Below are 27,496 nucleotides of genomic sequence, written 5' to 3'. Positions count from 1 at the left end.
GTTTTTAAGAAGAGACAGGACAGCCACCTGTCTGAAATGGTACGGGTCTCCTGCTTGAGCAGGGGGGAATCGACTAGAAGACCTCCAAGGTCCCTTCCAACTCTGTTCTTTTCTTTCCCTCGGGAGCGATAGAGGACTCTTACGGGTGACTATCTGCTCACCGGACGGCTTGCTAACAACGCTCATCGTTTCCAAGGCCGACGGGAGCCACCCCGAATCCGCCCCGCCGCCTTTCAATTCGGCGGCCAGATTGCGGGGACTGACACCCAGAGAACCCCGGCGGGCGGGCGGGGCTTCGGGACCCCGCCCCCTCATGAATAATGCATCGCCGGGGGGGTTTAAAAGGCCGGAGGGGCGGGGCATGGAGCGCATTTGCCGGCGCCCAGGCGAAGCCCCCGGTAGATCCTCCGTCCTGTCCCGGCCCCGCCGCCCTCCCGGACCGCCGCGATGTCGCTGCCGCTGTCGGACTACGAGAAGAGGAAGCAGATCAGCGTGCGGGGCTTAGCCGGCGTGGAGAACGTGACCGACCTGAAGAAGAGCTTCAACCGGCACCTCCACTTCACGCTGGTCAAGGACCGCAACGTGTCCACGCCGCGCGACTACTACTTCGCCCTCGCCCACACCGTCCGCGACCACCTGGTCGGCCGCTGGATCCGCACCCAGCAGCACTACTACGAGAAGGACCCCAAGGTGCGGACCCCCTCCCGCCCCCACCCCACCTCGCAGGGGGGTTGTGCGCGCCGGCTTGGCCACGCGTGGATCGCTCGCTTCCCTACGGCGGGGAAAGGGGCGTGAGAATAGGAGCTTGCTCGCTTGCCCGACCCGGGTCGGACCGAGTCGATATCCCGCGTCCCGAGCACCATCATCCCCTGCTGGTGCAGGCTGCGATTATAGGACCCTCCTTGAGTTGGAGTTGAAGAGGGCTCCTCCTTCCTTCCTTCCTTCTCTTCCTTCCTTCCTTCTCTTCCTTCCTTCTCTTCCTTCTCTCCTTCCTTCCTTCCTTCCTTCCTTCCTTCCTTCTTCCTTCCTTCCTTCCTTCCTTCCTTCCTTCCTTCCTTCCTTCCTTCTCTTCCTTCCTTCCTTCCTTCCTTCTCCTTCCTTCCTTCCTTCCTTCCTTCCTTCCTTCCTTCCTTCCTTCCTTCCTTCCTTCCTTCCTTCCTTCCTTCCTTCTCCCTTCTTTCCTTGCTCCCTAAAACAGCCCTTCTGTTCCCCTTGACCCCGCCCCCAGTCCCTCTCATCCCCAGGCATGCGGCTAAGATGATGGGCACTGTAGTCCGAGGCATCCAGAGGATGAGAGCCAGGCGGCTGTTGACTACACCTGATTCTTTTTCCCAGCCAGTTATGGGCAGGCAGGGCTCCAAGGGGCTGCGAGGGAGGGGAGGGTGAAGCTGGCAAGCTGGCAGAGATGGGGTTGGCGGGGGGTGTCAAGATCAAAGCTGCAGAGGTGCCTATTAATAGCTGTTTATAGCATCGCATGGGACGGTGGGAAATCACAGCCCCAGTTTGGGATGAGGGACGGGGCAGGGGGAAAGTCACCAGCAAGGAATCCTTCGCACACCCATGTGCAAAGCCGAATCCACCTTGTGCAAAGCCCGACTACCCCACATGCAAAGGAGAAGCCTGGTCCCAAAGCTGGACTCCCCCATCCTTGTCCCCTCCCCAAAAGGGTGCTCGCGAGAGTGGCACAAGGGCTGCCCTCTCCCTTTACACACACACACAGGCACACACATAGGTTGCAAAAGTGCCTCGGCTCTTTAAATTTAGCCGGCCTGACATTTGGCGTGAACTTTTGCTATTTGATTCCAGCTCTGGCTTGTCGTGTCAGCAGGAGCCTTGCAAGAGATACTAGATACGGCTTGCAAACCTTTAGCAAGGGCTGAGTTAGCGCAGCTGGGCGGGAAAAGGTCAGGAAAGGAGCTGCAGGCTGGTGGAGCCCCCTGGCACAGCTTTTTGGGGGGTGGGATGGGGGGGGAAATGGCTTGCAGCGGACTGCTCTTGGGAAACCTCTCATGTTATGGCTGCTTTTGCTCCGTTCCTGGGGTCCAGGTTTGTTTTGCACGATGCATTCAGTCCTAAATGCAAGTGGGTGGCATTCACACAACCCACAAACGGAGGTTCTGCAAAGGCAACCATTGAACCACTGAGTTAAATACAACAGTTTCATTTAGCGACTGTTGAAAGGTTCAGCGGCACTGAAAAAAGGGACTTTCGACCATTTTTCACACTTGGTTATTGCAGCATCCCCGTGGTCACAGGATCAAAATTCAGACTTGCTTGGCAATTGACTCATATTTATGACGGTTGCAGTGTCCTGGGGACATGTAAATCTCCTTTTGCAACCTTCTGACAAGCACAATCACAGAGGAAGCCAAATTCGCTTAATAACCGTGTTACGAACTTAACAACTGCAGGGATTCCCATAACAAATGTGGCGGGAATAGTTTTAAACTGGGGCAAATCTCACTTAACACATGTCTCGCTTAGCAACAGAAATTTGGGGCTCAACTGTGGTTGTATCTCAAGGACTGCCTTGTATGCTGCATGAAGAGGAACGTTCATTCCTCGCTATGCCCACTCACATTCCTGCAGCCAGGGGAATAAAAGCCAATGGGACGGCTGGGGAATTCTGGGAGTTCTTGAAATCCACAAGTCTTAAAAGTCGACCAGTTTGGAGATTCCTGGCATAAACTATCCTCACAACGAATGAGAATGTAATAAAATCTTGCAGTAGAGAAATCTGTTTGGATTTTCTATTCTGCTTTAACTGAGGCAGGTAGCCGAGTTCTTCTTTGGCGTTTTGGGGGTCTTTCTCTTCAGATGAGTGGTTTTTTTTCTTCTTCTCCAAAATATTTATAGTCTTTTGCAAAATTTCAGGGGTTTCTCGATAGTTTGAGTCTGTGGATTTGGTGCAGAGCGAGGTGTAGTTTACTTCACCAGGTTGGTGGAAAATGTAACATCCATTGGTAACTGCCTTGTGAAATGAGGCATTTTTAGAGACCTGAAGGCCTGAGGTCAGGCTGGGTCAACGGACCTTTTGCTAAAAATTTTAAGCTGGACGATGCCAAGTTTTTTGCTCTGGACAGCTTCTCGCATCAGGGTTTGCCACCTAGTGTTGATAAACATGCTGGAAATGCAGCCCTTAAAAATGGTCTACTCAGTGTGCAAAGATCAGCTTCAAATAAAAGATAAAAGGGTTTAGGAATCAAAACTCAGTTCTGATTGGCTGAGTTTGCACTTCACATTAATCACATTAATTAATAAATGGGATCATGTATGTTCATGTGTGTTTGAGAAACCCAGCTATTTTCTTAGTATGTCTATGGAGATGGCTGTACCAAAGGGTTTTGATTTTTGGTTTTTGCAAAAGACAACTAAACTTTCTTGGTTTTTAATTTGAAAACGTTTCACTTCTCATCCCAGAAGCTTCTTCAGTTCTGACTGGCTGGCGGGGAATGGAAGGATTTATAGAACATAAATCTCCTAGAATATAAATCTTCCCATTCACCACCTGTCAGTTAGAACTGAAGAAGCTTCTGGGTCGAGAAGTGAAACATTTTCAAATTAAAATCCAAGGAAGTCCGGTTGACTTTTGGGGAAAAAAAAAATCTTTGGGATTTTCATAGTACATGGTGAGAATTTTCCTGCTGTGTTGCAGCCAAAGACGGCTTCTGTATTTGGGCACCCATAATGTAGGAATTGCAGCCATCAACTTACGTCCACAACTGAGCCCAAAATTTATGTTGCTAAGTGAGAAATTTGTTTTAGTGAATTTTGCCTCATTCTATGACTTTTCTCAGCACATTTGTTAAGTGAATCACTGAAGTTCTTCAATTAGAAACATGGCTGTTCAGTGAATCGGGCTTCCCCGTTGACTTGGCCTGTCAGAAGGTTGCAAAAGGAGATCACGTGACCCCGGGGACACTGCAAACCGTCACAAACGTGAATCAGGGATCCGAATGTAAATTGCGTGACCATGGAGATGCCACAATGATCATCAATTTGAAAAACACTTTTTTGAGTGCCGTTGTAACTTTGAATGGTCACTAAGAGAACTGTTGTAAATTGAGGACTACCTGTATCTTCTTATAATTTGCCAAACGCACAAAAGCTCTGTTCACACAATACAGGTAGTCCCTGACTTATATCCATTCATTTAATGCCTGCTTAAAGTTGTAACGACACTGAAACAAGTGACCCACAACTGGTCCTTGCACTTATGACTGATGCAGCATCCCTACGGTTACGGGATCAAAATTTGGGCACCTGGCAACCAAGTATGTGTGTACAACAATGGCCGTGTCCTGAGATCATGTGATCAGATTCCAGGTTCACTGGCTAACCGCCCAGTCAGCTGCCAACAAGTGAAGTCAAGGGGGGGGGAGAAATCAGGTCCACTTAATGACCATATGGTTCACTTAAAGACCATGGTGATTTGCTTAACGCCTTGCAGGAAAAAATGGTGTGCCACTCACTTAATGACTGCCTCGCTTAGCAATGGAAGTTCTGGTTCCAATTGTGGTTGTAAGGGGAGGACGACGTGTAGCCAGGTTTCAGGTTAATGCATTGGATGTGAATTTTTTTCCCCCCCAGATTGCAAATTTCCGCTTCTTTTTGCAAATCTCCAATTTGCAACTTCATCTCCAGTAGAATTCCAAAAGCTTTCTTCTTGGGGGGGGGGAGGCTGTTTACTGACCCCGCGCTCTGTTCTTTTGTTCCTTTCTTCTAGCGCATTTATTATCTTTCCTTGGAGTTTTACATGGGACGGACACTGCAAAACACCATGGTGAACCTGGGCTTGCAAAACGCCTGCGACGAAGCCATTTACCAGGTACGGGAGCTGCTCTTGAACTGGTTGGGGAGTGGGGGAGCAGGAAATTGGGGAGGGGGCAGCTTTAGGAAAAGTGGTAAGAAGATGGCAAAAAAAAAGTTTGCAAAGTTGCCCCCTCCTCCTGTCTTTTGCAAGAAGGAGACTGTTATGAAAGTCAGTTTGGTCTATTAGTTAAGGCACCAGGCTAGAAAGCGGGAGATGGGGAGTTCTAGTTCCACCTTATCCGTGAAAGCCACCCATGAGTGGGTGACTTTGGACCAATCACCAAGAGGGGGTGAGTTTTAATCCTGCCTTAAACATGAAAGTTGCCTGGATGGTTTTGGGCTAATCACCAGGGGACGGAGAGTTCTAGCTCCACCTTATCCATGAAAACCAGCTGGGTGACTTTGGGCCACTCTTTCTCCACCAGCACACCTGACAAGGTGATTAGGTTGGGAAAAAGAGTATTATTTACGTTGACCGCTTTGAGTTATTTGTATAAATGATAAAGGAGGAATTCAAACCAACCAACCAAGAAATATTTGGGGGTCCCAACCTTAAAACGATCCCCTTTCCCTCCCTCTGCAGCTGGGCTTGGATATGGAGGAGCTGCAGGAGATTGAAGAGGACGCCGGCCTGGGCAACGGAGGATTGGGGCGACTGGCAGGTGGGCATCAGAGAGGGGCAGATCGGGACACCACGGCGCCCTCCCTCAGCAGACCCAAAAGGTCCTGCAAAGACCTTGTCTGGTCTTGCCTTTGGCAGATGAGAAGCCCCGTATACAACTAGACAATTGTATTTATTGTAAAAACAATAAAGGCAGGATACAAATAAACAAAAGCAATTGGTTCTTCGGAAAAGGTCCTCCCAGTCCCCCCTGATTTTAAAATCCTTCCTGCAGGAGGTTTTTTTTTTTTCCTTTTCCCCAGACAAGGGCACCTCTGCTCAAAAATCCTCACCATCATTAGGATGGGACCTCCGAAAGTCATCTAGTCCACCCTCCGAATTGCATAGAGGTGACCATCTGGAGCAGGGGGAGTCAACCTTTTTATACCTACCGCCCACTTTTGTACCTCTGTTAGTAGTAAAATTTTCTCTAACCGCCCACCGGTTCCACAGGAATGGGGATTTATAAAGTAGGGGACAAAACCCCGACCGCCCACCATGAAAGCTGGAACGCCCACTGGTGGGCGGTAGGGACCAGGTTGACTCCCACTGGTCTAGAGAGTCTTCTAGGCAGAGTGGCTGTTTCCCACTTAGGGATTGATTTCTACAGCGTATTCATTAGGTTGAGCATTGTCGGGCTGTTTTTGTACGCGGGTATATTGTGCAAATTCTGCCTCTCTCTGTGTGTGTGTGTGGCACAAGCCCAGCAAGAGCAAGCGAGAGAGAAGTCTTCAGAATAAAATGCGATCTCATTTGAGTTGAGTGGAGCTCCTGACTTGATCTCACAGACACTCCGTGGTTCTTGCTTGCCCGTTACTAGGCAAGAGATGAACCCTGTCTGCATTCGAAGATTTCCTGTTGGTCTCCTTTCCAACTTCAATCCAGCTCTGTATTTTAAGGCCGACCATTTCAGAGGGACCCTACAGGAGTAACCACTAGCTCCGTGATGACGAACCTATGGCACGCATGCCACAAGTGACACGCAGAGCCATTTGTGCCTCAAGCGAGCCGCAGGCAAACTTACCCCACTTAGCATGCGTGTGCCTCACAGCTGTTTTTTTTTCCGTTGGTTTGAGGTCTTTTTCCGCGGCAAGGCTTTTTAGGCCTAATAGGCCTGTTTTGTCACTTCCTGTAATACCGGAAGTTACGAAACAGGCATATTATTCAGCCTGAAAGGCCTTGCAAAAGGCCTCAAAAATCAGCTGTGAGGCGCAGTGCAGGTAAGGGGGTGGTGGGGTGGGATTGTGTGCACATGCGCAGGGGGTGTGGGAGGTGGGTGCATTGCATTCTGGGTGCTGGAACGTGAGTGCGCACACAATTTTTGGCACAGGAGTCCAAAAAGGTTAGCCACCATTGCACTATACTTATCCAGATTTTTGGGGACCCTTCTGCCTCCAATAAAGCTAGCTGGGGAATTCTGGGAGTTGAAGTCCACAAGTCTTAATGTTGTTGAAGTGGGAGACTCCTGCTTTACAAATGCACTTTAGTCTTCTTTCCATTCTGGTCACTGGTCCCCTTGTGGGTTTCACCATCGCCCCCCAGCTTGCTTCCTGGACTCCATGGCGACTCTCGGCTTGGCTGCTTACGGCTACGGGATCCGCTACGAATTCGGCATTTTCAACCAGAAGATCGTGGGAGGCTGGCAGGTGGAGGAAGCCGACGATTGGCTCCGTTACGGGAATCCCTGGGAGAAGGCCCGCCCGGAGTATATGATCCCCGTCCACTTCTACGGACGCGTGCAACACGGAGATGGAGAAACGAAGTGGGTTGACACACAGGTAAGCGGCTTTTGTTCCATGCGCAGGTGAGAGTCCGTGCACATCCTTGTGTTTCCTCCCCAAACGTCACAGCTTCCCAGGGATGCAACCCATCGCTTCTCTTATCTGGGATTCTGGCTGCATTCACACAAGACTTTTTGCTCCTGTTTGGAGTTCCTACAGGACAGGAAGTCCCGTTCATTTAGTCACCATTCAAAGTTATAACAGCGCTGAAAAAAGTGTTTTAGGACTTCACAGTTACAACCAGGGGTGGGATTCAAATTTTTTAGCAACCGGTTCTGTGGGCGTGGCTTAAGTGGTGGGCATGACTTGGTGGTCATGTGACTGGGTGGACATGGCTTGGTGGTCACGTGACTGGCTGGGCGTGGCCAACTCAACATCACTCACATTGAGGCACGCATCTCCTTGCCTGGCCTCTCATGACTGTGGGGATGCTGTAACTATCTATCTATCTATCTATCTATCTATCTATCTATCTATCTATCTATCTATCTTATTCTATAACTATTGTTCTATCATTCTATCTTATTTTATCTATCTATCATCTATCTATCATCATCTATCATCAAATCTATCTATCATCTATCTATCCTATTCTATATCTATAACTATTGTTCTATCATTCTATCTTGTTTTATCTATCTATCATCTATCATCTATCTATCATTATCTATCATCAAATCTATCTATCATCTGTCTGTCTGTCTGTCTGTCTGTCTATCTATTTATCTATCATCTATCTCGCCTATTCTATTTATATCTATAATTCTATTGTTCTATCATTCTATCTTGTTTTATCTATCTATAATCTATCATCTATCATCAAATCTATTTCATCTATCATCAATCAATCTACCATCTATCTATCTTTCTATCTATCTATCATCTATCTATTTAACCTGTTCTAGTCTATTTATATCTATGATTTGATTGTTCTATCATTCTATCTTGTTTTATCTATAATCTGTCATCAATCATCTATCATCAATATTTCATTCTATCATATCTATCTATTGTTCTATTTATCTATATCATATCTCATTCTATTTATCTTTCTATCGTTCTATTTATATCTATCATCTATCTCTCATTCTATTTATCTATCTATACGTATCTATTATCTATCTCTCCTGTTCTATCTAACTCTTCAAGGGCAGCCCCGGGTAGAGCATGTTGCAGTTGTCCATTCAAGGGGTTAACCGGGACCTTCCAACATTATGATTTTAGGCTCTGTGCAACTGTCTGCAATACTCATGGAGTCTGGGTCCTCTTGGGGACTGATCCTGGTTATTTTTTCCTCTCCTCATCCCTGCAGGTGGTGCTCGCCTTGCCCTACGACACACCCGTGCCTGGGTATCGCAACAACACAGTCAACACCATGCGGTTGTGGTCTGCCAGGGCTCCCAACGAGTTCAACCTGAAGGACTGTAAGTAGCAGCGACCTGAGATTCAAACAAATCCTTTCTTGCCCTAGTTATTAAGTGAATCCCTGTGTCAGTTAAGTTACCAACACAGTTGTTAAGTGAAATCTGGCTTCCCCATTGACTTCGCTTATAAGGTCGCCAAAGGGGATCGCAGGACCTTAGGATACTGCAACTGTCATAACTATGAGTCAGTGACCAAGTGTGCAAATTTTGATCACGTGACCATGGGGATGCTGAAATGGTTGTAAATGTGAAAAATGATACGTCACTGTTTTCAGTGCCGTTGTAACTTTGACTAGTCACTAAATGAATGGTTGAGGACTGCCTGTATGGGGCTGGTCCTTGTTCCAGGTTTTATCATACAAAGACCCAAGAGAACTAGTGCATTTTAAGTCAGGGTTTCCCAACCTTGGCAAGTTTAACATGGGTGGACTTCAACTCCCAGAATTCTTTACTGGCTGGGGAATTCTGGGAGTTGAAGTCCATACATTTTAAACTTGCCAAGGTTGGGAAACCCTGATTTAAATTGACATGATAAACTCAGAAACACACTAAGGAACCAAACTTGCTTCAGATGAGGCACCAACACCAAGGAGGCCCTGTTTCTAGTCCTAATGATCTTTTAATTTTAATTTTGTAGCATCCCGTGGTTAATTAAATTATATTAACTTATTTTTCTCTCTCGGTTTTTTTTTTTTAAAAATCTTCCCTTCTTCAGTCAATGTGGGCGGCTATATTCAGGCCGTGCTGGACCGGAATTTGGCAGAAAACATTTCCCGCGTTCTGTATCCCAATGATAACGTAAGTACCTTTTTCTGGGTTTTTTCCCCCAGGGAACCTTTAAACCACCATTTCTCAATATCAGCAACTTTAGGACACGCGAACTTCAACTCCCAGAATTCACCAGCCAGTATTTGCTAAATTCTAACTCCCATGGTCCTCAGCCAAAAGGTTGGGAATGATGGAGGAATAACATCCACAACAAAGATTGTAGGAGGATGACAAGGAAAGAGAACATTTCTTTAAGGGCAGTTTGAAGTTATGACAGTCAGAAAAAGTGACTTGCAGCCTGTCCTCAAAGTTTCGACCACCCTTAACAGGTCATGTGATCGTAGGTCAGGCACTCAGCAACCAACTTGCATTCATGACAGTTGCCGTCATGTGATCATAGTTCATCAGGAAGCCAGGTTTGCTTAACGAGCATGTTATTCATTTAACAATCGTCGGATTTACTTAACGGCTGGGGTAAAATGGTCTGTAAAATCAGGTCCGGCCACCTGGTGATTTGCTTAACAACTGAATTATTTAACAACTGAAATTGCGGTTGTAAGTTAAGGACTACCTACTCTCAATTGGGTCACTTCTCTGCAAGCTGAGCATCCTCCTCCGGCCATCATTCTAACAGAATAATAACAGAGCTGGAAGGGACCCTGGAGGTCTTCTAGTCCAGCCCCCTGCTCAAGCAGGAGACCCTATACCACCTAAGACAAATAGCTGCCCAGTCTCTTCTTAAAAACCTCCAGTGATGGAGCAGCACCCACGACTTCTGGTGGCAAGCAGTTCCACTGGTTAATTGTTCTCACCGTCAGGAAATTTCTCCCTAATTCCAGGTTGCTTCTCTCCTTGATGAGTTTCCATCTATTGTCCCCAAGGTGGATTTTTTCAGGAGGCAACTGGACTTCCTGGTTTTCCTTTTGAAGACCTTTCGCTTCTCATCCCAGAAGAGAAGAGCGGAAGAAGCTTCTTGGATGGGAAGCGAAACGTCTTCAGAGAAAAACCAGGAAGTCCACTTGCCTCTTGGAAGAACAAAAACAAAAACAAGCAAAGCACCTTTGGGACAACGGGGACCTGGAGAACGGAGCGTCTCTCTGGGGGACCTTTTGCCACCCGTGGCTCCCGGTCCTGCCTTCGGGTGCCCTTGGAGGGTGGCTTGACTCCTGCTCTCCTCTCTGCAGTTCTTCGAAGGGAAGGAGCTGCGCCTGAAGCAGGAGTATTTCGTGGTGGCCGCCACGCTGCAAGATATCATCCGCCGGTTCAAGTCCTCCAAGTTCGGCAGCCGCGATCCTGTCCGCACCTCTTTTGACGCCTTTCCAGACAAGGTACCCAACGAAAGCGCCGTGGCTGAGTGGCGCATCAGCCGGTCTGCGTCCCAGGAAGTTTGAGGGGCGGGAAAGCCGACCAGATGAGCCTCGGGGGTCAGTTTTTCAGAGAATCAATGGAGACCCCATTTTTTTTGAGGGGGGGGGAGTCTTGATTCAGCCCCCTCTCGAGCTTTCGAGTCCTGTTTTTTCTCTCCTCCCCATTCTCTGTGAGCAAGAATAATAATTCCTCTGTTTCCTTGGTTATATGTCCATCTTTTGCCTCTGGCCAGTCGTGGACAGGGGTGGGATCCCAATTTTTTAACAGCCGGTTCTGTGGGCGTGCCTTGGTGGTCATGTTGGCTGGGCGTGGCCAACTCAACATCAGTCACATCGAGGCACGCATCTCCTCGCCTGGCCTCTCATGACTGTGGGGATGCTGCAACAGTCGTAAGTGTGAAAAAGGGTCATAAGTCACTTTTTTCAGTGCCATTGTAACTTTGAATGGTCACTCCACACAAGCAAAATGCCGGCAAAGGAGGGGAAAAAAACTCCAGAGAGGTTCCTGAGACAGGAAGTCTAGTCCTGCCAAGAATGTAATAAGGGCTAACAGAGAGGCGGTTTCTGTAAGCAACCCCAGAATGTTTCCTTCCTGCCTTCCTTACAGGATTAGGCCAGTAATTTCTTCTAACAACCGGTTCTCCAAACTGCTTAGAATGTTAACAACCGGTTCTAGCGAATAGGTGCGAACTGGTAGAATCCCACCCCTGGGCTTGGACCTAGAGGGGGTCACACCCAGCTGGATGGAGAGTTTGGGCTGCTTTGCATTCTTTTGTTAAGAGGGAGATTGGTGGTAGAAGCTTCAGGAACTATTCTAGATTTATTGGGGAATTTGGGACTCGGCCTTCTCAGCTGTAAAACGGGCTTAAGGACAGCTGAAATGACAAAGCCGCTTGGCACAAGCCGAGCCCAGAACACAGAAGGGACCCTGGAGGTCTTCTAGTCCCCATCATTCCCTCCGTTTTGTTGTGTTTTGATAACTGCAGGTCGCCATTCAACTCAACGACACGCATCCTTCGTTGGCCATCCCAGAGCTGATGAGGATTTTGGTGGATATTGAGAAGCTGGAGTGGGATAAGGTAAGAGCCTGTAACTTTGCAAACTAACAAACAAACAAACCGAAATATGGCTCTTGAGGGAAGGAAGAACATGCGAAGCCAAGGAAAAATTAAAATACATTACTTGGGAAATGAGCATCGAAGAAATGACTGAGAAATAGCCGAGATATATATAAACAGTGCAAAAAAGAAAAACGAGGAAACAACACAAACTGTCTCTTTTCTACCGCACCACAACTGGGTGATTGTTGTTTTGCACAGTGTCTTATTTTATTTTATTTTTATCCTGCCTTGATTATTTTTACAATTAACTCAAGGCAGTGAACGTATCCGACATACCTTCCTCCTCCTATTTTCTCCACAACAACCACCCTGTGAGGTGGGTCGGGCTGAGAGAGGACTGGCCCAAAGTCACCCAGCTGCCTTTCATGGCCAAGGGAAGATCTTAGAACTTACCGTCTCCTGCTTTCTAGCCTGGTGCCTTCACCATTAAGCCAAACTGGATCCCAGTTTCTTCCTTGTCTTTTAAGGACAGAAGTCTCTTCAGATAGGTTGCCCATGATAAAGAGAGTCCTCTATTGACAACCACAACGGAATTGGAAAATTTATTCTTAAGCAGTACGGTGATTAAGTGAGGCATCATGCGATCACACTTGATTTTATGACCTCTTTGCCACCGTCACTAAGCAAATCGTGGTCTTTAAGTGAGAAGTCAGGCGATCCTGGTCTCCTAATCTCCCTGCCAGCTTTTCCATTGACTTAGCTAGTTGGAAGCAAGCTGGGAAGGTTGCAAATGGGGATTCACATGACCCCAGGATCCTGCAACCATCATCAATACCTGCCAATTCCCAAGGACCTGAGTTTTAATCATGGGATCCTGCAATACAGGACAAGTTGTGAGGACAACTTGTAAGTCATTCTCAGCAATTTCAAACAGTCTAAATAAATGGTCAGAAATCAAGGACTACATGTAAGAATCAATCGTAGACTCATCATAGCTAAATGTTGGAAGGGACCTTGGAGGTCATCTAGTCCAACCCCCTGCCTAGGGCTGGTGTTTGCTATTCCGACTTTTTTTTTTTGTAACTTCAAAGATCCACTAAACAACTGTAACCGATACGTCCCTGAAACAAACTTGGCTCTCTCCCCGCATTGCAGGCCTGGGACGTCACTGTGCGCACCTGTGCATACACCAACCACACCGTGCTGCCTGAGGCACTGGAGCGCTGGCCCGTCCACCTCTTTGAGACCCTCCTGCCCCGTCACTTGGAGATCATCTACGAAATCAACCAACGTTTCCTCGACGTGAGTGCAACACCCCGCCACTGAAAAGATCTTTGGGGCAAATGTCTCGGTTTGGGCAGTGAGATAGATCAAGGTAGACTGCTCCTGGACAGGGGAGAGGATCAAGATCAGGTGAAGTGTTAGTTCCGCTTTAGAAGGTCTTGCTAAGGCCACACTTGGAATACCACGCCCAGTTTGGGTCGCCGCAATATAAAAAAAGATGTTGAAACTCTTTTGGAAAGAGCGCAGAGAAGGGCTACAAAGATTATTAGGAGACTGGAGGCTAAAACATGTGGCAATAGCCCTTAGACTTATATCCCACTTCACGGTGCTTTCCAGCCCTCTCTCAGCCGTTTACAGAGTCAGCCTCTTGCCCCCCAACTATCTGGGTCCTCATTTTACCCACCTCGGAAGGACGGAAGGTCTGAATTGAACTCCTGGCAGTGGGCAGTGAGTTAGCCTGCAATACTACATTCTGACAAATGGGAAGGAAGGAAGGAAGGAAGGGAGGGAGGAGGAGAGGGAGGGAAGGGAAGGGAAGGAGGGAGGGAGGGCAATAGCAATAGCATTTAGACTTATATCCCACTTCACGGTGCTTTCCAGCCCTCTCTAAGTGGTTTATAGAGTCAGCCTCTGGTACCAAACAATCTGGCTCCTCATTTTATCCATCTCGAAAGGACAGAAGGCTGAGTCAACCTTGAGCTAGTCAGGATTGAACTCCTGACTGTGGCATTGGGCAGAGTTAGCCTGCAATACTGCAGTCTAACAGGAAGGAAGGAAGGAAGGAAGGAAGGAAGGAAGGAAGGAAGGAAGGAAGGAAGGAAGGAAGGAAGGAAGGAAGGACAATAGCCATAGCCCTTAGACTTATATACCGCTTCACAATGCTTGTAAGGCCCTCCCTAAGTGGTTTACAGAGTCAGCCTCTTGCCCCCGACAATCCGCCTCCTCATTTTACCCATCTCAGAAGGACGGAAGGCTGAGTCAACCTTGAGCCAGTAAGACTCAAACTGCTGGCAGTCGGCAGTCAGCAGAAGTAGCCTGCAGTACTGTATTCTAACCACTGCCACCACGCCTCTTAAAACATACAAAGAATGGTTACAGGAATCGGGCATGTCTAGGGGGGATATGATGGCAGTCTTCCAATATCTGAGGGGCTGCCATAAAGAGGTCAACTTATTTTCCAAAGCACCAGAAAGCAAGATAAGAAACAATGTTTGGAAACTAACCAACCAAGGAGAGAAACAACCTAGAATTAAGGAGACATTTCTAACAACTAATAGTTAGCCTTCCGAAGTTCCATCATCAGTTATTTTTAAGAAGAGGTTGAACAGCCATTTGTCTGAAACGTTATAGGATCTCCTGTTCCAGCAGGGGGTTGGACTAGGCGACCTTCAAGGTCCCTTCCCACTCTATTCTATGTTCTAAGGGCACGGCTGTCCAACCAAACCCACTGTCCAGCTACTCCATTCCAGCTGGTTTTCTGATCTCTTCCTTCTCCTGCATCTCTCTAAGTCCCTCAAGGAGACCTCGTGTTCTCCAGCTGTTTCCAAGCGTCAAGGCTGCATTCCCACAACAGTCTTGACTCCACTGTTGTGCAAAGCTTCCCCAGGGCTATGCGTGAATCCGCTCGTTTGCGACGAGTGTCCTAACAGCCTGTTTTTGGGGGCGTCTTCTGCAGAAAGTCTACGCCACCTTCCCGGGAGACCTCGACCGGCTGCGCCGCATGTCCCTGGTGGAAGAAGGAAGCGTCAAACGGATCAACATGGCGCATCTCTGCATCGTGGGCTCCCATGCGGTCAACGGAGTTGCCTGGATCCACTCTGAGATCCTGAAGGCCACTGTGTAGGTATCTGGAGTCTCACAGCTGGGGGGAGGGGGGGGAGGGAATTTCTCCCACAATCAGGGACAAACAAGAGGAGAGCAAACTGGATCTGTTGTGGCCTGCTGGTGGCTAGCGGAGCTGGCGGCAGAGTCGGACAGTGAGGAGGTTGGGAAGGAACCTGGGCCGGGCCTGGAGGCTGAGGAAGGCTCGGACGAGGGCTCTGCATCAGAGGCAGGGATGGGCCCAGGGCAGGCTGGCAGTCGTCAGCTGCCTTTGGGCTTGGACACCAGTGAGGCGGGGGAGCAGTTGGAGAAGGTTCCCAGCCTGCCCATGAGCAGAGCTGACAAAAGGAAAGAACATCCACGGACTAAGTGTCGACGGGGGAGTAAGGCCACAGGTGGATGGTGAACTCCCATGGGGATTAAAAGAGGACCAAAAGGGGAGGGGGCTTTTGCAGGAAACAATTTGTTCCTTGCAGCAGTGTGACGATCTCTGCCGAGCCCTTCCTTGTCAGCACTGCGTTTGGAAACATTTACTTGGCAGCTCTCCAAGCTAGATAAGGCCTGTGCTCCTCATCAGACCCTTGAAAGACTGTTTGCCAGGCCTTTGGCTGAATGTGGATGCAAGAAATTCACCTTCGTTTAATAAAAGGGGTTTTGCCAGGACAAAGAGTCTCCTTAGTGCTTTTTGGGGAAGCCTAGATCGGAACAGGACCTTTGTCAAAACCAGGCACAACGGACTCTCTTGTGCAAAAGAAGGGTTGTGCAGCCCCCAAAAATACAACCAAAAGGAGGAACGAAAAGGTTGTCGGCTGTTAGCTCTCCTCTCTTGAAACTGGAACGCAGACGGTCCTTGGCTTAGGTCCAACTGAAGCCAAAATTTCCATTCTTCAACAAGACAGTTGTTGAGTTTTGTCCTTCTCAACACAGTTGTTCAGTAAATCACTGCAGTCGTTGAGCTAGTAACATGGTCATTAAGTGAATTTGGCTTCCCTGTGGGCTTTGCTTGTCAGAGGGTCCCAAAAGCAGATCCCATGGCAACCGTCATAAATACAGGCCGAGGGTCTGAATTTTGATCGCATGACTGTGCAACTGCTGTTAATATAGGTTGTCCTCAACTTACGACCACAGTTGAGCCTAAAATGTATACTGCTAAGTGAGACAGTTGTTAAAGGGAGTTTTGCCCCGATTTATGACTTTTCTTGCCACAGTTGTTAAGTGAATCACTGCAGTTGCTAAGTTAATAACACAGTTGTTAAGTGAATCTGGGTTCCCGGTTGTTTGTCAGAAGGTCACAGAAGGGGATCACATGACCCCGGGACATGGCAACCGTTATAAATTTGAGTCAGTTGCCAAGCGTTTTAATTTTGATCATGTGACCACGGGGATGCTGCAATGGTCATTCACATAAGTGTGAAAAATGGTCGTAACTATTAGATGGCTAACACTATAGTTGAGGACAAAAATTCTAATTAAGATTTTAATGAAGGTTGAGATCAGGATCTTGGCTAACTCTATAACTGAAGAAAAATATTCTAAGCAAGATTTTAGCTAGGATTACAATGAGGATCCTAGCTAACTATGGTTAAGATGAAGATTCTGATTTAAGACTTCATTTAAGGATAAGAGGAGGATCCTGGAGTACAGATGAGATCAAAGTCAAATTTGGGAAAATGTGAACTGCATTAAGATATGCTTAAAACCCAAATGCACCCCTATAAAGGGTAATTCTTTGCCTTCTTCCGAAAGAAATTTTTTATTTTTTCTTCTTTTTTCGCCTTTGCTTGTCCCGTTGCCAGATGGAAAGAGTTCTACCTGCCTCTCTTATTATTGCTACTCTTTCCCTCAGATTTAAAGATTTCTACGAATTCGAACCGCACAAGTTCCAGAACAAAACCAATGGCATCACGCCCCGTCGGTGGCTGGTTTTATGCAACCCTGGGCTGGCTGAGGTCATAGCTGAGGTGAGCCTGAAAATGACACCCCATCTCTGTCGCGATCCATTCTTAGCTCATCCCCAAAATATTCTTTGCTGGCAAATTTATGGAGGTTTTTAGCCTGGAAGTGATGGAAGGTAAAGGTGGACGGATCGATATACATTGTTTTTTTTTACGACCTGCCTTAATAGCCATTTGCTGCTCTGGTTTTTAATAGATTTCCTTTAAAAAAAAATTTCATGAAAACAGCCACTTCCTTTCCCTTTGGCGTTTTTTCCTAATATTGATCTGTTTATTTATAGCTTGCTTTTTCTTGAAGTGGCTGAAGTCCAGGCAGCTGGATTGAGAGAAAGTGATTAGCCCAAAATTACCCAGAGTGTCCTGGGATCAAGCAGGCGTTGAACACGAATATCTTAGCTGCTAAAGTATTTATCTGCAGAAGATTTTCTATGCCCTTCCCCCAAATATCTGTTCTGGCCATTAATTTCCCATCCTATTTTTTTTCTTTCTCTAAACGGCAGGCGGTTAACAACAATAAGTTGAATTAGATTGATTTCATAGGGGTTTAAATCAAAACAAGTGATTAAGTAAACGATTTTGTTTAAATCAAAACAAATTAAATGTATAAACTCTCTTTAAGATGCTGAGATGCTAAGCCAAGTTCATTGCATTTGGAGTTAGGGTCTTGTCTGTAACAGATGATTATATAATGTCAATCATGGTTTATAGTTCAGCCAGTCCATTGTGGTTTATTTAGTGAAGAGTGGTTATAAAAGCATGGCTTAGCAGATGGTGTGAAGCCAGGGTTTTCCTCTCTTCTGTTGACTCTTGAAATTTGCATCAAATGGTTGCTGCTTAGCGACTCCCAAATATTTTAACAGAAGGATAGTTAACAGAGTAACAGGGTTGGAAGGGACCTTGAGGTCTTCTAGCCCAACCCCCTGCTCAAGCAAGAAACCCTATACCATACTGTACAAAATGGCTGCCCAGTCTATTTTTGAAAACCTCCAGTGATGGAGCACTCACAACTTCCAGAGGCCAGCCGTTCCACTGGTTAATTGTTCTCACTGAATCCATGCAGTGGGACTCCTGTTTCATTTTGTTTCCCAAAAGGACAGTTTTAGTCTTGCGTGGTAGGGGGGAAAAAACCACTCTGCCCATGCTTAGAGGCATTTTTAGTCGTTGGTTTTGATTTCTGACTGTCCTGGGTATTCAATAATGCCTGCAGGGAAAGGAATCGTATGTAGAAGCTGAAATATTCCTGCAGGAGCAATGAGGGGATTTTCATTTTTTTAAAATGCTTAGATAGATAGATAGATAGATATAGATAGATATAGATAGATAGATAGATAGATAGATAGATAGATAGATAGATAGATAGATAGATAGATAGATAGAGATAGATAGATATAGAGATAGATAGATAGATAGATAGATAGATAGATAGATAGATAGATAGATAGATAGATAGATAGATGATAGATATAGAGATAGATAGATAGATAGATAGATAGATAGATAGATAGATAGATAGATAGATGATAGATATAAATAGATATAGAAATAGATAGATAGATAGATAGATGATAGATAGATAGAGATAGAGATAGATAGATGGATGGATGGATAGATAGATAGATAGATAGATAGATAGATAGATAGATAGATAGATAGATAGACAGACAGACTTTATATTGCCACCTATTCATACATGGCGACTCAAGGCAGCTTACAGAATATAAAACCTCATGTAAAGACAATAAAACTAATAAAAGAAGAGTCATATAATTAATATAATAAAATAACCCCCTGCCCTGATGACAGCATCTCGCACGAGCCATTTAATGAACGCCATTCTACTGATTTAAAAATAAGTAAGGTTTTTTTTTTAGGTAGAATGTGGTTAAAATTGGGGCCTTTGGGGGCTGGAATACCACTGAACAGAGGCAGCCCAACTTTTGGGGCACCAGGTTCCGTGGAGAGAGGTTTTTCCGCGGAGCAGAGGGGATGCGGTTTCGTGGGCTGCCTGCATCCCACAGATGGAGCTTTGCTTGTTTGTGCAGATGGGTTTCTGTCATGCCTTGGTCCGGGGCCGGTCCATGGACTGGAGGTCGGAGATCTCTGCCATTAAAGACCGGCCTGAAATCCCTCGGCCACAGCGCTGACTTTGCTTTTTGTAACTTCCTCACTAGCGCATTGGAGAAGACTATATCGCTGATCTGGATCAGCTGAGGAAACTTCTCAATTTTGTGGATGACGAAAGTTTTATCCGGGATGTGGCCAAAGTCAAACAGGTGAGGAGGATGGGGAGGTGATTTTGGCCAGGCTGGGCCCAAATACAGATCGTCCTCGGCTTACGACCACAATGGAGCCCCAAAATGGAGGTGGCTGAGCGAGAGACTTTTGTTTGTTTTGTTGCATTTTATGACTTTTCTGGACACCTTTGTTAAGTGAGTCACTTAATTTAAATTAGCAACACGGTTGTTGAGTGATTTCACCATTGATTCCGCTTGTCAGAAGGTCGCAAAAGGGGATTGTGGGACCATGGGACATTGCGACCGTCATAAATATGAGTCAGTGGCCAAGTGTCTGAATTTTTATTACGTGACCACAAGGATGCTGAAATGATTAAGTGTGAAAAACAATCCTAAGTCACTTTTTCCAGTGCTTTGTAACTTCAAAGGGTCACTAAACGAACTGCTGTTAAGTCGAGGACGACCTGTAGACTATTGCGGCTGTTTTCCTTGGCTGCCCCCGCCGTTTCCCCACCAAGCTTCTCCTTCTTTGCAAAGAAGCCAGAATTACAATTCAGTCCAATGCAGTGGAGTCCAGCATGGGATAAATATTTAAAAAAAGGTGTTGGTCCCAATCGGAGCAGAGAATTGTACAGCAAAGCTAAAACTCTGAATATCAGAGTCTTGTAAGTCTGTTTGTGCTGGGCCTCCCCGCTTATACTCCTATGAATTAGGCAGGTGTCTGCCCCGCGTAGCTTCCAAATGTTACCTTCCTTCTCTGGACCTGGAAAACATGTCAGCCCCTCTTCCTTAACTCCTAGTCAAAGCTTTAATCGGAGCTTCTGGGGAGGGGAGGGGGGGAGGGAGGGGAGGGGGCAGACTGCCTGGCTTTTTCATCTTCATCCTGCTTAATCTCCCTTTCCCCCACCCCACCCCCCCCCAAACCCGGTTTTAGGAGAACAAGTTGAAGTTTTCCGCCTACCTGGAGAAGGAATACAAGGTCAAGATCAACCCCAACTCCCTTTTCGACGTGCAGGTGAAGCGGATCCACGAGTACAAGAGGCAGCTGCTCAATTGCCTGCATGTCATCACCCTCTACAACCGTGAGTGCCGGCCTCCGGCTGCATCTGTGGGGCAGCCAGATGGGGGGGGGAGGAATGACGAAGCCCCCTTTCTTCGGGATTCTCCCCCGTCCTTGCTTTGGCTGGGGTGGGGTGTGGCCTTCTCCAAGTGAAATTCAGAAACTTCCTTTCTTTTCCTTCCTTCCTCCTGCCCTCCCTCGTCTTCCTTTCTCCTCTTTTCTCTCCTTCCTCCCTTTCTTCCTCCCTTTCTTCTCTTCCTCTCTCTCTATCCATCCATCCCCAAATAACCAAGTGCACCTTATCAGCTCAGCTCCTTTCAGTGTTGCAAATTATCTGAACTGTGCCAGCTCAGCTAAGGGTGGTTAATTGATTATTTCATCGTTGTCAGATCTATATCCCGCCTTGATTTTATTTTATATTCCCGTTCAAGCCCCCTCCCCTTCTTTTCCCACCACAAAACAGTGATGGAGAGCTACTGCCTCGGCTGGCTTTCATGCCTAAGGGAGAACTAGAACTCACCCTCGCCCAGTTTCTAGCCAGCGCCCTTCCTCATTGCACCAAACCGCTCCTTCTTCAGAAGTAGCAAAGTAATGAGTTCGTGGTTCCGTGTGTTGCATGAAGCCCGAGTGCGGGGGGGATGCAGGACTTCTGGCTAAGTTGGTTGTGCGAATCCTGCCTTTGAAAGGATTTCCAGGGAGAGGCCGGAAACCAAAAGAGAAGCCGTTTTTTTGTCTCTCGTCTGACACTGGACTGTTCTTCCACCTTCCCTCCCCAGGAATCAAGAGAGAACCTAACAAGCACTTTGTGCCACGGACGGTCATGATTGGAGGCAAGGTGAGCGTGGAAAGCCGAGGGCGGGGTTGGGGAAGATGGGAATTGGGATACTCGAGGCAGAGGCGTGATGACGGGATATGGAGCAAATATCCGCTTGGTCTCTTGGCATCTGTTGGCTTTCAAATCGTAGAATCACAGGGCTTGGAGGGACCTTGGAGGTCTTCTAGTCCAACCCCTTGCCCAAGCAGGAGAATCCCATACTATTCCAGATAAGTGGCTGTCCAGTCTCTTCTTAAAAACCTCCAGTGATGTCATTCTCACGTGTCATTGGGAAATTCCTCCGTAGTTCTAGCTACCAACGTGCCTACCGTCCCTGTCCTATTGTTTCTTTTATTTTTCTTCTATGTATCCATCTCATGTATTCATAACTATGTTTATACTTATACCCGTTATCTTGTAAGCGATTGACAAATCAAATAAAAATAAATAAACCTCTCTTTAACGACCTTCCAGCCATTACTTCTTGTAAAACATATTAGAACATAAAAGAAGCACATATATTTTTTGAAGAAAAGGATGAATTAAATATAGCATTTTGGATTGGCTTTGGGTCAGGCGGCCCTGATCACCTGCATGCCCTTTTACCTAGGGATGCCCTGGCATTTCCTCGCAGACTCTTCGTAGGGGTCCCTAAAGGGAGGCTAAAGCCCCTTCTTATCCCTGCAGGCGGCTCCTGGCTACCACATGGCCAAAATGATCATCAAGCTTGTTACCGCCATCGGAGACATCGTCAACCACGATCCCATCATTGGTGACCGGCTGAAGGTGATCTTCTTGGAAAACTACCGAGTCTCCCTGGCTGAAAAGGGTACGTCTCGCTTGCTGGACCTGCCTTTGGCTGGGATCTCCTGGCGTGGATTGTCAGGGGATGCTTCTTTGCACCCCACAGTGTCAAACCAGTCATCTGGTTGTTAGCTCTCATTTTGAGAGTTGCTGAGGCCACTTGGGGGCTTATCTGTGCGCTCAGGGTCACCTGAATAGTGCAAATGGGGGTGGGGAACCTACTTGGAACTGCTGAAAGGGATTTGAGTGTGTTCAGTGTATTTACAACTTTCAGCAGCTCCAAGGAGATTCCTGAGGGCACAGATAAACCTCCAAGTGGCCTCAACGACTCTCAGAAAGAGTACTAACGACCAGAGGACTGAAAGGAATGTAAATCCTTCCATCCTTCACTATTCAGTCAGAACTGAAGAAGCTTCTTGGATGAGAAGTGAAAAGTCCTTAAGGGAAAACGAAGTCCAGTTGCCTTTTGAAAAAGCACTTTTGGGACACTTTCTAGATGGTCCAACTGGACTCCCAAGAGCTGATTTACACCGGCTCTTCTTCTTTCCTTGTGCAGTGATCCCTGCAGCTGATCTTTCGGAGCAGATCTCAACAGCCGGCACCGAAGCTTCGGGAACCGGGAACATGAAATTTATGCTGAATGGGGCTCTGACCATTGGTACCATGGATGGCGCCAACGTGGAGATGGCAGAGGAAGCCGGAGAGCAAAACCTGTTCATTTTTGGCATGCGCGTGGAGGATGTGGAGGAGTTGGACAAGAAAGGGTACGTGCCAGAGGGGGGTCAGGGCAGGGGAAGGCTGAGCAGGGGGTTGGGCTAGAAGACCTCTAACGGTCCCTTCCAGCCTTAGGATTTTATGAGTCTTAACTGGCTGGGCAAGGCTAAAATGGGCACCAGGATACTTTGTTTATTTATTTAGCCTATGGCTTCTACAAACGTCATGCAATCACTGATATGCAACACTAATAAACACGTTATAAAGCAGAAAAAGATATTAAGAGGACTCATAAGACAGCATTAGGACACGGACATAGTGCATTTTGTGGAGTTTACAGCCTATATACAAGAAGTCCTTGACTTATGACCACAATTGGGACCAGACTTTCCACTGCTAAGCAAGGGTGTTGTTAAATGAGTCGCACCCAGTTTTACAATCCGTTTTGCCACTGATCTTAAGTGAATCACTGTAGCTGTTAAGCATTTGTTAGGCGCATCTGGCTTCCCCCATTGGCTGCGCTTGTTGGGAGACGCATGGCTGGCTGGGGAATTCTGGGAGTTGAAGTCCTCAGGTCTTAAATCTCCAAGGTTGGAGACCCCCTGCCATAAAACGTGCCCAGCACTTTAGAAAAAGCTGAGTGCCATTTTTTCAACGTTCACTCCCAGCTGCCTTCCGAAGGGAATCGGTTCCAAGAACACGCAGCCCTTGGTCATCATAAACTTCAAAAGCTGCTGTGAAATATACAGCCGAATCCAGGTGTGCCAGCAGAAGTGATGGATTGCAGCTTTCATCATTCCCAGCAGCCATGCCTGTGAAAGGATGATGGGAACTGCCACCAGTATAAACACTGAGAAACACTGGGGGGATCAGATTGGTTCCCCCCCCCCCCAAAAAAAAGAGCTGGTAAAATGGGCCTGTTTTTAAAAAGTTTTTTTTCCTCTGATTTCATTTGTCAAGGGGCACTAAGGAGGGCAGCACGCTTGAGGCTGCCCAAGTGTGCAGGACGATTACTTTGGACTAAATCAACCCTGTTTTTCCCCACAGCTACTGCGCCAAGGATTATTATGACCACATCCCTGAACTGAAGCAAGCCATAGACCAGCTGAGCAGCGGCTTCTTCTCACCCAAGCAGCCGGATCTCTTTAAGGACATCGTTAACATGCTCATGTACCACGACCGGTGAGAGCGAGCCCGGGCAGGTTCCTTTTCCCTTATGACTTTAAAGCAGCGTTTCTCAAAACCTTTGTTTTAACATATTTGTTATTGCTTTTGAAAGAAGAACAAAAATTGGTCAGTCATTTGGTATAGAGTCTCCTGCCTGAACAAGCGGTTGGTCTAGAAGACCTCAGGGTGCCTTTCAACTCTGTTATTCTGTTAGCAACAGATAAAAGAAGAAAAAAACCCAAAAGGAACAAAAGAAAATGATACATGTATTATTAAAAACCAAGCGCTTAAAAAAGTTAACCCAAAAATACAACAAAAAAAGTTAAAATATAGTATGAGTGTTACCACAATAAATGGTTGCCATGCTATACAGAAGTATGTAATGCATATATTATGCATATATATTATATGCTAAACGTTTATTACATATATATTCATATAATAAATATGTATGTTTTCATATTTTGTAAATAAACATTTATTTACAAAATATAAATATATTCTTGTTATATTTATATTTTGTAAATAAATGTTTATTGAATATTCATATTTATTATGTTTGCATGATAGTTATCAACTTTTTTCTGCCATTGGGCTGGGTGTCCAGCAGGGGGCAGCTTAAAGCGAAGCTTCAGAATCCCACCTTTTCAAATCATGATATTTTCCCCACTTTCTTAAATTTTGCTGGGAATCCAAGGCCTTCTTCCATCTTCATCCATGCAAGAGACAAAACAGCAGCCTGAAATTGTTCCTGTGCAAGTTCACTCCAAATGTTAAAAACAACAGCAACGAAATTGACAGTGAACAACGAGCTAGCTCTGTGTTTCTCACCCTTAGCAACTGGACTTCAACTCTGGCTGGGGAATTCTGGGAGTTGAAGTCTGCTTGTCTTAGCAGTGGTTAAGGTTGAGAAACACAGAGGTAGAGGCTAGACAGCCATCAGTCAGGGGTGCTTTAATCTGGATCAAGGGGTGGGATTGGATGACCTTAAAGGCCCCACTCCTGCCCCCAACATCTTAATGAGAAAACTGGGTGTCATGGTCCTGTTGGAATCCGATTCTGAGGGAGAGATGGAACAGCTGATAGGGAGTGGGAGTGTGGCTCCAGTCGCTGTGGAGGAAACTGGAGAAGGGCACAGGCCGGATGGGCATTCAGAGGAAGACTCCGGCCCACCTCCTCTTCATCCTAGGGCACACAGGGAGGAACAGAGAAGGGAGCAACATGGGTTACAGGGGAGAAAAAGGCCCTGATTCCCTTAATTAGCTGCAGCTGGGAAAACAGGATAAAGAGGGTGTTTGCGCACAGTTCCTTGCTGGAAGCAAAGCATGAACTATTTTGGTTTGTCAAGTCTTACCTGGGTTCTGGCATCCTCCCAACTGTGTGTGTTTCACTATCTTTTGGAAGTCTGCAATTCCTTATCCTGTCCTGTCTCGTTAATTGCTGCAGCTGGTTTGTGTTGGTTGTTTTTTTATAATTTATATGTACTTTGGGTTCGGACAGAGTTTCTTCCCCTTAAAGACTGTTCTTGGGAGAGTTTTTTCTCCAGCCGATGATAACTGGACATTGGGGGCCAAGTTGGAGGTATTAAAAGGACTTTACCTATTTTTGTGATTATGTTGCTTTTGTGCCACGCCCCTTTGGGTCATCATACTGGGCTTTCCAGTAATCACCCTTTTTCTTGGTACAGGTTTAAAGTTTTTGCCGACTACGAAGCTTACATTAAATGTCAAGAAAAGGTCAGCGCCCTTTATAAGGTGAGTTTGCTCTGGAGGGGACCCTATCTTTGCCAAATTGCAGGATTAGTGCCGATTTCAATCAAGGGATGTCAAAAAGACCCGTAAGTCATATTAACTACTATCTAGCTAAGCCTAGTAGAGAGAAGTGTAACTTTGTTAAATTTTGCATTCAATGAATCCAGTTAATTAAAATTAAATTTTGCATCCAGTTCTCGTCACCATGACACAAAAAAGAAGCTGAGAAAATATTCTGGAAAGAGTTCAGAGAAGAGCACTAAAGATAAAGGCGGCTGGAGGCTAAAACATTTTGTTAACGGTTGCAGGAACTGGGGATGTCTAGTCTAACAAAGAGGGGAACGGATGCTAAAATGTAAGGATGAAAAATCTTCTTCCCAGGATCTTCCTCCATTTTTCAGTCTTTTATCCATCATTTTAACATTTTCTTTCAAACTGTGGGACCCCTTTCTAAAGAGACTGCAAGTGCAAATCTGTAATAAGTGCATTGGATAAAGGGCCATATTTTTTAGTAAATTGATTACATTCTCGTCCATGATGATTTTTAATGGCTTTAATAGTTTTGATTGTTTGTGATGTGACTTACGATTGTGATGAATCCTGCCCAACACAGCCATAAGTCACGATGGTACTTATATTTGCTACAATGGAAATGGAAGTTTTCCTTTCTTTTTTTTCTCTTCTTTCTCTCCTTCCTTCTCTCGTCTTCCTTCCTTCCTTCTTTCCTCTTTTCTTTCGTTCCTTTCTTTCCTTCCTGCTTTCTCTTTCTTCTCCTTCATTCTCTCAGTTGCCTTCCTTCCTTCTGTTCTTTTCTTTCCTTCCCTCTCTCTCTCTTAGTGTGTGTTGGAATTTATGCTGTTTGTAAAACGTCTCATAAAAATGTATTTTAAAATAGAGGAAAACCATTTTCCTTCCGTCTCTCAATTCTTCTGTTGCCGGCCTTCCGCAGAACACCAAGGAGTGGACGAAGATGGTGATCCGGAACATTGGGACTTCCGGAAAGTTCTCGAGCGACCGCACCATCGCCCAGTACGCCCGTGAGATCTGGGGGGTCGAGCCCACCCGCCAAAAGATCCCTGCCCCCGATGAGCCTCGGGAATGAGCACCCGCCACCCTCTGTCCTCCTGCCCTGTTACCCCCAGAAACTGGGGGGGGGGGCTCGGATGCAACACAGTTCTCCATCTCGGCCAAGCCCCCAACGTGTCACCGAGGGGGGGATGTGTTAGGAAGAACCCCTCACCTTCCTAGCCCCCCTCCCCTCGGTATGTTTTTTTTTTAAATTCACCCCCCCCCTTTTCTTTGTATTTCTCCTGTGCTTCCTTCCCTTCCTAGCGTGAGAAAAAGCTTCTTTTTCAGCTTTTGAAGGCGGAGGGTCTTCAAAAGAGAAAAGCCCAGCAGGGGAAGGAGAGTTGGGTGTTCAGCTCAGCAAAAAAAACAACAACAACACAATCCTTCCGGTCATTGTGAAATGAGGAAAGGGGTTTGCAAACCGGAAGATAGAAGCAAAAAGGGAAATTACAAATAAAGCTTTTAAAACATTCTTGACTGCTGGAACCTCTTTTTTTCCCCCTGCAAGGTTTGTTTTTTTAAAAAACAACAACAACAACACATTGCTTAATTTTTGAAGGTGTCTTGCTCTGAAAACAAAGGCAGCGTTGGGGAGCGATGGGGTGGGATGTCAGCTTTTTCAAAAACTAAAAAGGCCTGTTTTGAGTTGCAGCCAATTCCTTGCCCATCAAGCGGATTGCAAAGTTTGCAGCCACCTTTAGCTGTGGTTCTGTTGCACCAGAGAGATATGGGGCTGCGTGTCCCAAAACATTTGGAGGTTGCAAATCAGAGTAACAGAGCTGGAGGGGACCTTGGAGGTCTTCTAGTCCTGCCCCTTGCTCAAGCAGGACACCTTATATCATTTCAGACAAATGGTTGTCCAGTCTCTTCTCAAAACCCTCCAGAGATTGGAGCCCCCACAACTTTTGGAGACAAGACATTCCACTGGTTAATTGTTCTCACCATCAGAC

General features: G+C 46.4%; 1 protein-coding gene across 1 annotated transcript; it reads left to right on the top strand.

Annotated features, from left to right (window-relative positions):
* Nucleotides 1–350: 350 nt before the first annotated feature.
* On the top strand, nucleotides 351–27,018 carry PYGM (glycogen phosphorylase, muscle associated). Its single transcript, XM_026717652.2, has 19 exons — nucleotides 351–690; nucleotides 4,727–4,828; nucleotides 5,396–5,474; nucleotides 7,016–7,251; nucleotides 8,567–8,678; nucleotides 9,394–9,476; nucleotides 10,631–10,774; nucleotides 11,800–11,892; nucleotides 13,030–13,176; nucleotides 14,834–14,997; nucleotides 16,826–16,940; nucleotides 19,106–19,207; nucleotides 20,103–20,250; nucleotides 21,005–21,063; nucleotides 21,730–21,871; nucleotides 22,403–22,610; nucleotides 23,608–23,742; nucleotides 25,415–25,481; nucleotides 26,428–27,018. Exons 1-19 carry the CDS (start codon nucleotides 448–450, stop codon nucleotides 26,578–26,580), a joined length of 2,532 nt encoding a protein of 843 aa, XP_026573437.1. The 5' UTR covers nucleotides 351–447; the 3' UTR covers nucleotides 26,581–27,018.
* Nucleotides 27,019–27,496: the final 478 nt, after the last annotated feature.

Source organism: Pseudonaja textilis, chromosome 16, assembly GCF_049901715.1.
Source record: "Pseudonaja textilis isolate UNSWEBS1 chromosome 16, rPseTex1.2, whole genome shotgun sequence".
NCBI classification, from domain to species: Eukaryota; Metazoa; Chordata; class Lepidosauria; order Squamata; family Elapidae; genus Pseudonaja; species Pseudonaja textilis.
The sequence above is the reverse complement of the archived record's forward strand: the minus strand, read 5'-3'. Positions and strand labels throughout refer to the sequence as shown.

Excerpts from the sequence above, each read along its gene's own strand:
- PYGM (XM_026717652.2), top strand. The coding sequence starts at position 448 with ATGTCGCTGCCGCTGTCGGACTACGAGAAGAGGAAGCAGATCAGCGTG. Across the intron at positions 11,893-13,029 it reads AGAAGCTGGAGTGGGATAAG|GCCTGGGACGTCACTGTGCG; the intron begins GTAAGAGCCTGT and ends CCCGCATTGCAG. Across the intron at positions 19,208-20,102 it reads ATGTGGCCAAAGTCAAACAG|GAGAACAAGTTGAAGTTTTC; the intron begins GTGAGGAGGATG and ends ACCCGGTTTTAG.